Consider the following 10,257-nt stretch of genomic DNA (forward strand, 5'->3'; position numbering starts at 1 on the left):
CCAAGAAGTGTGCTAGGCATATTTGATCATTTGATGAGAGACAGTGTAGCAGGTGTTTAAGATCACAGTCTTGAGTCTGAATCCTTCCTTGCTCTTATATTGCTAGGTGTGACCTTGACTGTCTTGGTTAACCTCTCTGTGCTTCACTTTTCTCATTGGTAAAATGAGTGAAATCCTAGACTCTATTTTATAGGGTTCCTGTGAGGGATAAACTAAGTTAATGTAAGTAAAGCACTGGAGCACTGTTTCACATGGAGCAGACACTCAAAATTAGATATTGGCATTATCCTCACCAGATCTTATAAAGTGAGGTGCCCTTATCCTCATTTTACTGATGAGGAAACTAGTGCTCAGAGAGTTGAAACAATTTGTTTAGAAACAGCACAGCAAGTCATACTTTAAAATAAAGAGCTTTTATCACTAAATTATGTTGTGATATTTTTTCCATTCTAAACACATATTGATAGTTTTCCCTCTGCATATTTACTGAAATAAAGAGATCTATATCTGTCCATGTTTCTTAGACTAGATACAGTAGTTACTTTAAACCTGATAACTGCAAAGGGGATTACTGCAACATATAATCTAGTCCCTCAGTTTAGATTTGTGTGTGTGTGTGTGTGAGAGAGAGTAAGGGGTGGGCACGGAGGACTTTTTGTTTTAAAACTTATGCGTGAAGAATAAGAATTGTAACATGTCTTTGAATTAGAAACCCACAGAAGACACCCCAAGGAAAACCATGATCCAGTGGAAACGTTGTGGCCCAACTGAAGATCCAAATTCACAAACGTAAAATTAAAGAAACTAAATAATTAATCAGGTCATATACACTGGTGGCAATCAATGGGTTTTAAGAGTCCAGGTAAAAGGCAGGGTTTGAGGGCTTCCCTGGTGGTGCAGTGGTTGAGAGCCCACCTGCCGATGCAGGGGACACGGGTTAGTGCCCCGGTCCGGGAAGATCCCACATGCCGCGGAGCGGCTGGGCCCGTGAGCCATGGCCGCTGAGCCGGCGCATCCCGAGCCTGTGCTCCGCAACGGGAGAGACCACAACAGTGAGAGGCCCGCGTACCGCAAAAAAAAAAAAAAAAAAAAAAAGGGTTTGACTCTTAAGAGAGCCTCTAGAAATCTTCTGCTATCACCATAAGATTCACTGATGAATGTACACACAGATATTAAGGGCATCATGGAACATTTCTAGATTCAATTCTTAAAAATTCACTGTCCCTTCTACTTACTTTTCAGTAAGCTTTACCTCTATAATAGACACGTGTGGGCATACCTTATCTGCTATTTGCTCTAGAACCTGTTGGCAAATGGTAGGAAAAATTTATAAAGGCCCTGAATTAAGTAGAGTATTCTTGTGATCCAAATTCACGTAATGACTGGTTAACCTTAGATAAGGTATTTTTCTGAGACTTAGCTTTACATTATTTAAAATTTCATTTTTGTTTTTTAAAACGTTAATGGTTATTATTTCATTACATCCCCAAAGTAATCCTGTAAAATAAGTTGGTACTCACCAGTACCCCTACTTCACAGTCAGGGAATCTGGATTTCAGAGAAGTGACTTCCATTGGGTCAAACAGAACAGAATGGGCTTGGAATTAATAGAAAAAAGCTAGTATTCACTCAATTCTAAAATATTTTATGTCCGTTTATTAATTTAATCTCCACAACAACAAACAGATGAATTGGGAGCTGCTAATATATCCAATTTAACAGATGAGGTGACTGAGGTATTGTAAGGTTAAGCATCTTACCCAAGGTCATAGCTGATAAATGGCAGAGATGAAATTCAAGCCCAGACAACCTGATTCTAGTTCCCACACGTTTAATTACTTGACCACAGTGTCTTACTGAAGCCAATAAAAATAATAAAATTTGTTCCTGTCTCCAAGTTATTTAGACTCTTTTACAAAAGTAGTGAAAGTAGAAATAGGTTTATCAAAAGGAATTGAGTTCTGGTTTCTTTGGCAGGAAATGAATATTGCATTTGGAATGTATATTATTATTTCAGTACTCCTGAATTTGTCTAGTTTTTACCATTTTGCCTTATAGGGCCTAGAGGCAGAAGATAGTCTTACCTTATAGCATTTGAGGCTGAAGCTGTTAGTTTTGTGATGTTGAGATCAATATGTCTGCTTTTTCTGCTCTAAAACTAACCCAGGCTAGGAATGTAATAGGGTTAGGAATTTAAATGTCCATAGGACTCAAACTATAATTTAGCCACACACTTCAGACCTCTCTACCACCTATTCTGCAAGCTCCCTTAGATTTAACGCCTTTGTCATCAAACTCAGCAATGCCTACTAGGCATGCCCAGTGATATGGTTAGAGCCTTGCATCAAGTTTCACTTCCTCCAGGCTTTACCAAAAAGGAGGAGACAGAGGGAAGAGTTAAACAGCTACAGAAGTTGGTTCAGCTCAGGATGCCCATGGCCAGGGAACAGCACAGATGGGTCCCTTTCACATCTTTTCGGCACAGCTTAGGCAGATCGTGAAAATCTGAAGTGATCACTCAGCCCAGGGCCACAGTAAGGGGTGGGGCAGGGACGGTGGATCTGGGGGAATGCCAGCGACTGTGTGAATCTTGCCTGTCCCTGCATTCCGCGAAGAGCTGTAGCTTTTCAAGGGTTCCAAGCAGGAGATCTAAGTGCGCAAGTAAAGCCAGAGCTCATCTTAATCACCGACTCCTTGGCCCCTTCCTTTTGGCCCTAGAACACTCTCAGATACCCTCTCCCAATCACGACTAAACCCCGGAGAAGTGGAATCTCCACACAGCTTTCCGTGGGTCTAGCAGGGGCCTGGGCATGCTCAGTAGGCTACGTGGCTCTCTGGTTCCTCTCTCTCTCTCCCCCAACCACCACCCCGTGGGGGAGGGTGGGTGGTGACAAGTTAGAAGCACTTGCGTTAGGTCCCCGCCCCCAGGAGCGGGCTCCCACAGCAAGGGGACGAAGCAAAGGCAGAAACACACCTCGCTGCGCAGCATCCCGACCGGGAGGGGCTGCGCCCCAGGGCTGCGCCCACCAGTATCCCAGCCTGAGGACGGCCCGCCGCTCTCCATGGTACTGCGGAGAGCTCAGCTCCGCCCTTCTCTTTCGGAAGGACAGCACCCGGCGTCACGTAACCCAGCCTTCTCGGGCTCCACGACCGCCTCCTCCTTCCCAGCTCTTTCCCTCTCCTCCCCCTTCTACTCCCCTCCTTTGCCTGTTCTTCCCTCCCGCACTCCTGGAGATAGACGCTCAAGCCTGACGCCTCTGAAAAGGCAGCAGCAGTCGCCTTCTGCACAGACCTCAGGAAATTCGCTTTGACCGATGCATGCCTCAAGCTCTGGCTCGAGCTAAGGGGGAATAACCGGGCAGGTAAAGAAGCTCAATTTGTGTTGGGAGGAGGGGATGGGGCGAGGCTAGCTCGAGAAGGATATCTTTCCCCATTGTAACCGAGCCAGCATCCGCCACAAATGCACAGGGAAGGATGGGTGGTGGGAGGGTGGAGGAGTATAGATCTTGGTTGTTTTGCATGAAGCTTTTTAAATAGATGAGACAGTGGAACTGGGGTAGTAACTTAAAGACTGAATGCAGTGATTTATTAGCAAAAAAAAGAAAATGGGCAAGTTAGAAACCAAAGCAATAAGATACATCTATAGCTACATCTTTCTTTCCTTTCCCCATCAGCTCCATGCTGTGCCTAGCCTTAATTTGTGCAGTTGACTCCAGGCTCTAAGACACTGCACTGGTATTAGAGATGGAGCTTAGAGACTGGGCGGGAAAGCCAGGGAGAATTTTGGGTGTGCATTGGTATTGAGGGACTTTGCAAAAGCCAGGGGGAAAAGATAGGCACTTCTAAAAATTCAAAGATTTCAGGTTCTTTACTATGGTTTATTGAAAGGTGCATGGAAAGGTGTGCGTGTGTGTGGTGTGTGTTACCGTAAACATATTAAAATAAATGCAACTACAGCCGATGACCATACTATATCGATCCTTCCAGTGGCTTGGGAATGAATTTGATTCTAGAAATGAAAGAAAAGATTAATGAGGCTGTTAGTCTGCTTCTGAATTAGAGTGCTTCTTCCTTTGGCTGCAGTGAGGTTGTTTTTCAGATCCTTTTATTTTATCCTCTAATTTGTGAACTCACTAGGTTTTCTGGGCACCTAGAGAGAATCCTTTTCTCCATATAAATACAGATACTCTCTCACACACAATGAGCTTCCTCTAAGAACTGGGAGAGTCAGTTGACCTCCACTGTGGTAAGAATATATATGTTTTTCCCCTTCTCTTACATTCCATAAAAAATTGTCTAGGTATGCATCAGTGGAGGAGGGCAGGAGAGAGGTGTAATGAAAGGTTTTGTGATCTATGTACTATAAGTTAATAAAATAATTGGCTCCAACTGACTTACAAAAAAAAATGGTTTTCTAACACATGAGCTTGTGGATGGTTTCAAAGCACTACTCTTGATCTTGAAATTCCAGATTTATTTCACAATGACTGAAAATTTCAGATTTCTGAGTCCAGTTAAAAAATCAAAGCATATTGAATAGTATGCTATCTTAGAATGATTTTTAAGAGCACTTTTTTTGGGCTTAGCATGGGAGTAGACAAGATATGGCTGCTGATTGCTGATGGTGTGGAATGTATCAGCCATAATAAATAAGCAACCGAGATCTTTATTTCCCTTTGCTAGTGGGCAGTGTGTGTGTGTGTGTGTGTGTGTGTGTGTAGTGTGTTGTGTGTGTGTTGAAAGAGAGAGAACCAGTCATCAATTTCATCTGGGGAGGAACTTGAAGTGGGATCCCCTAGCTTGGTGGCTCTCAGCTGACACCTGTAGGGATTGCTCTGTACTGAAGAGAAATGCTCTCAGCTCCCTCCATGGAGGAGCGGCAGCACAATGCAGTGCCATAAATTACTGCTAGTTTCAGCTTGTAGGAAAAAAAAAGTGTTAATTGGCTAGTGAGCTTCTGTGTCTAGGCAATAAATTGGTTTGTGTGTGCGTGCGTGTGTGTGTGTGTGTGTGTGTGTGTGTGTGTGTGTGTATGTGGTGGGAGGAGATAGTGGGAAGTGGTGAGGGAAATACATGTGTTTTCTTGACATGACCAGATGACACATTTGTGATTGTTTTTTGTCAAAATGTGAGAGTAATTTTTTGGTAAAAAAAAAAAAAAAGCCTTAAAAACAATTCACTATTTATGATTTCTATACCATTACAAAAACCTGTCAGGTTAGAGTTGAATAAAGAGAGGTGATTTAATAGTACCGTGAGTAATTCAAAGATATGATTTTAAATTCGAGCATCCTGGAACCACAGCAGCTAAGGTGACACACATGCCAGCTGCTGTTTTAACCACACAAATTCTAAGAGCTGACAGCCAGAAAGGACTTGAAGAGGAGTTAAGATCACTACACTGTTAGGCAAAATATTAAATACTTCACCCATCTTTAGAGGAGTTAATATTATGGCAGCTGAGACACAAATGCTGCTAAAAATAGACATCTGACTCCAGTGGGAAGTTTTCTCCTATAACGGATTATTCCTTTAATAAAAAGGAAGAAAATACTTGGTTGAAATTTAAGAGAGATGCCCAAGAAACTATCAATATTCCTTCTCTCTCTGAGAAAAATAAAATGGTAGGAATGCTATACAAATCCATGCTGGCAGCTTCCAGTCAACATTTTGATGTGCTCTGCCTGTTGTAAAATCAGCTATTAACTGAGATTTAAATAGGTTGTATTTTTATTGTCCATGTAACCAGTGCACAATACAAGCAGAAATCCCTAACAGAGCCTTTTTTTCCCTCTCCTTCTCCTATATTTTAAAAATTAAACTTTCTCAGAAATTGTAAAAGACAACATTAACCGAATCTCTATACAAACCTGGGAGGGTTACCTATTAACAGTTATAATAAACTACAAGGGTGTAATGGCTGATTGTAAGAGTGTGATATTAATTATTAGGAGACATTAGTTCTTACTTGTAGATCAGGACAAATAAGCTCCTTCCAATAAGGTTAACTCTGACTTCCTAACAGCACTAGTTATATACCTGGTTTCTGGGCTGAATAATGATTATATGATACTCTAACAGACTTTAGAACTTAATTTTTATTTTCATTCTCTGCAGATTTCTGGGTCCTTATAAAAAGACAAAATAAAATCAAAATGCATCACCGACACACAACCAATTGATATGCTGGCATCTTAGCTTGGCCTTGCAGAGGCGGAGAGGAAAGAAGAGGAGTTGTTGTGATTTCCACATCTAACAGCTTCTGGCTATTTCACAGCGTCTGTGTTTGAACCCTACTGTTGGGGAGGGACAAAGAGAAGTAAAACCCAGCCTGTGAGGCCGCCGTGTGCAAGGAATTCTGCTTTGGCTACAGTGGTACTGGAAGTCCATGATATGACAGAAGAAGCAGGCCTTTGAAGCTCCTCTGGGGTTGATAAGTGGTGCCTTAAAGAGGCAAGGGACCCCTTTCTCCCTTCTGGTTTGGGACACTACATCTGGAGGAGAAACACTTGAGGCATTACCAAGCATTCAAGGACCCTGGTTCATTGCTGGCTTCTTGTAATTGCCTGGAAAGTGTGACTCGAACTGCTTCCCTTTTGCCTGGTACCACTGATGGTACCTGGCAGATGATGGTATTTGAAGAGTGAAGCATCTGTTGACACCACCGACAAATGGATGCGTGATTGCCCTTGACGTTCTGTTGACACCTTTTCCAGAGCGTTGCTTCCAAAGTGTATCCTCCCTTTGGTCTGGAAGTTCTGTGGCTGCCCTGTACTACTGGGGTCTACGTTTTCCAGTTGGGAGGGGACTATAGGGAGAGAGGGAGGGGTTGCTGGAAGAAGAAGAAGAAAAAAAGAGCTAGATAAAGGAGGGTGCATCCCTCCCACTCCTGCCCCTCCCCTTACCCGACTTATTTCCGGATCCCTATTTCTGCATCACGGTGTCCAGGACCATTTTGACCCTGTCGGCCCCGGCACCCCCCCGCCGCACCCCAGCCCCGAGCATGGGGACGGCGCTTCTCCAGCGCGGGGGCTGCTTTCTCGTGTGCCTCTCGCTGCTGCTCCTGGGCTGCTGGGCAGAGCTGGGCAGCGGGCTGGAGTTCCCGGGCGCTGAGGGCCAGTGGACGCGCTTCCCCAAGTGGAACGCCTGCTGCGAGAGCGAGATGAGCTTCCAGCTCAAGACGCGCAGCGCCCGGGGCCTAGTGCTCTACTTCGACGATGAGGGCTTCTGCGACTTCCTGGAGCTCATCCTGACGCGCGGCGGCCGCCTGCAGCTCAGCTTCTCCATCTTCTGCGCCGAGCCCGCCACGCTCCTGGCCGACACCCCGGTCAACGACGGCGCGTGGCACAGCGTGCGTATCCGACGTCAGTTCCGCAACACCACGCTCTTCATCGACCAGGTGGAGGCCAAGTGGGTGGAGGTCAAGTCCAAGCGCCGGGACATGACAGTGTTCAGCGGCCTCTTCGTCGGGGGGCTGCCACCGGAACTGCGCGCCGCGGCGCTCAAGCTCACGCTGGCCTCCGTGCGGGAGCGAGAGCCCTTCAAAGGGTGGATTCGCGACGTGCGGGTCAACTCCTCGCAGGCCCTGCCGGTGGACAGCGGCGAGGTGAAGCTGGACGACGAGCCGCCTAACAGCGGCGGCGGGAGCCCGTGCGAGGCTGGCGAGGAGGGCGAGGGCGGGGTGTGCCTCAACGGAGGCGTGTGCTCCGTAGTGGACGACCAGGCGGTGTGTGACTGCTCGCGAACCGGCTTCCGCGGCAAAGACTGCAGCCAAGGTAAGGCCCGACGACGTCTGAGCCCCGGGGGCCTCGGCCTGGTCAGGGCGCGGGGAGGCAGGGCGAGGTAGGCCCGGGCCCGTGCATGGGGGCTTCCTTCTCTGGAGCGTGTTTCAGATAGGGTCCCGGTGAAGACCTGTTTTGGGTGTTTCTGCCTTATCACCTCTCACAGCCCCTCCCTTGGTATCCTCGTCATGGTTGAGCAGCCCCCATTTCCAGGTTCAGTTCCTCCCGGGAGCCCGTTCTACCAACCCTACTTCCTTTCAAGGGGCGGGGAGAATGACCTCTTCTCTTCATTCCTCTGGTTCTTTGCCCAGCCGCTCCCTATCTTCATCAGGCTGGGGCACACCCGAACGTACGCTGTGCTTTTCCTCTACCACCACTAAGTCTGTAATACACCTATTTTCCCCGTATGATGCAGATAAGCATCTAGAAGATGGGGCACACGTTTGGTGAAAAATGAAGTCAGGAGAGATTCACCATGGTTGAACATCCCCCACGTAGTTACTCACTGGTAAAGGACAAGGGAGACAGGATTCATAAGCACAGCTGTGCTTTTTACAAGAAAAGTGATACGACCTGCTCCTGGTTGTGGGAAAAGGTGGTGGGGCGGGAGAGGGCTTGTGAGGATTTCCTTGAATAGAAGGAAGAGGGTTCTTGGAATTAATGTTAGTTTCTTTGGTTATGTCCAAGTCCAACATTTGTCAGTTTAATAAAATTATATTATTTCTGTGGTTTCGTGAAATGGGAGAGGGGTCAGCTCGTGTTTAGAAACGTTAGAGATTAAATAGCATATTTTTCAATTAGCAGATGACTTGGGAGGATAAATAGTACAGAAATTTAGATGTTGCTGGACTGGGAAGCTTCTTCACGCTAATAAACAGGGGTTGCAGATGAAGGATTGCCAGAGATTTTCCAAGGATATTCAGCTAATGATATTTACCTGAGTAGTGGAGGCCAAGCTGTAATTCCTGTTGTTCTTAGGGATTGAAACAGTGTGGAATTTAAAAAACTCATATCTCTATAAGTTTTATTTTCTCCCCTTTATACATAAAATTCAGTCGTTACTGTGTTTCTCCAATGTTGCTACACGACAGTGACCAAGGAGAAATATTGTTGTATAGACACAGGAAAGCCTATGAACAAAATCCAAGTGATATGAAAAAGAAGAAATATGGATGGATCTGTGGCTGAGATGTCAAGGTTTAAAGTAGATAGCTTATGGGTCAAATCAAAGCAATCAACACACGGATAAATGGCATTTATGGCTGATTTTTTTAAAAGGTGGATTGTTAAATCTGATTTTGAAAGCTGTAGTGACAAAAGCTCTATGTATGTTTGTATTTTATTGTTATGTCTTCTGTTGTTTTTTTTTTTTGCTGACACTGCTAAGGGGAACTAGCCCTTGTAAATCTTATTGGACTTGGCAGTCCTCTCTTACCTGACTTTAAGAGAAATGAAGACTTGATAAAATTTGTAATTGTTTAAACAGCAAAGGGAGTTAGGAAGAAAAAAAAATCTGGTCATTAGGAGAGTTCTGTAGCCTTCATGGGCTAATGGAAAAAAAGTAAAACATTATTTCATTGCTTTCTGCCTTCACGAAGGTTTTTGTTTTCATGTATCTTGTCTTAAGTAATTATAGAAGACTGTGTATTCCATGGCCTATACTGCACTTCAGGTTGATCAGTAAATTTCCATGGATTTAGCATCAGGCTTTATAGTTATGTTTTCCAAGAATAAAACAGTACATACTTTTTCTCTACCAAATCTAACTTAATTGTAAACCATGAATAAGATAGCTGTATTTGATGGTTTGCTATAGTATAATTTGAAGTTGCATACCTCTGCACTGATAAATAGAAATGAATTAAAAATGGACATTATTAAAAAAATGGACATTATTTTATGGGACAAATTGCTCTAAGTATCCCAGTGCCGCTTTAAAATACAGAGCCGGCAATTTAACGAAGAACACATGAGATGTAACTTCCTTCCTTAAATTAGGAAACAAATATGACACAATGACAGCTTGTTCTGTGTGGGAGGGTGTTTTAAATGAAAATTTTTATTTTTCTGTGCATTTTTAACGTAGGAATCCAGGGATGTGCATAATCAGGAACAGTTAAGAGTGGAGAAAGCATGGCAGAAGTAATATTTTGAAGAGAAGCAGAATTAGATAGCTCTGAAATGCATTTTGCAAGTGGATAGCTCTTTCCATGAGATGAAGAATTTGGAATTAGATATATAATTGAACAGTATACTACCTGATGCATAAGGTAATTCAACCCAGAAAAGAAAATCCATCAGGATAGTTCTGGAGCATTGATTCATTTTGAAAATTTGAAATGAAAACGGAGTGCAAAGATCACCACTAGTCATGAAAGGAAAACAAAAGGCTGGGTTCCTTTGATTATCACAGAAATGGGAGATGGAGTGATAAAGGCAGAGTGGTCTCCCCAGAAGGATTGGCTCCATTTTGCTT

General features: G+C 44.3%; 1 protein-coding gene across 1 annotated transcript; it reads left to right on the plus strand.

The window, feature by feature from the left end:
• Nucleotides 1–3,221: 3,221 nt before the first annotated feature.
• On the plus strand, nt 3,222–7,846 carry LOC113624169 (neurexin-1-like). The gene is made up of 2 exons (XM_027113912.1): nt 3,222–3,362; nt 6,118–7,846. The coding sequence occupies exon 2, from the start codon at nt 7,004–7,006 to the stop codon at nt 7,844–7,846; it is 843 nt and encodes a 280-aa protein (XP_026969713.1). The 5' UTR covers nt 3,222–3,362; nt 6,118–7,003.
• Nucleotides 7,847–10,257: the final 2,411 nt, after the last annotated feature.

Source organism: Aethalodelphis obliquidens, unplaced genomic scaffold (assembly GCF_003676395.1).
Source record: "Aethalodelphis obliquidens isolate GAN/ISIS:26980383/991018 unplaced genomic scaffold, ASM367639v1 scaffold12, whole genome shotgun sequence".
Taxonomy (NCBI): Eukaryota; Metazoa; Chordata; class Mammalia; order Artiodactyla; family Delphinidae; genus Aethalodelphis; species Aethalodelphis obliquidens.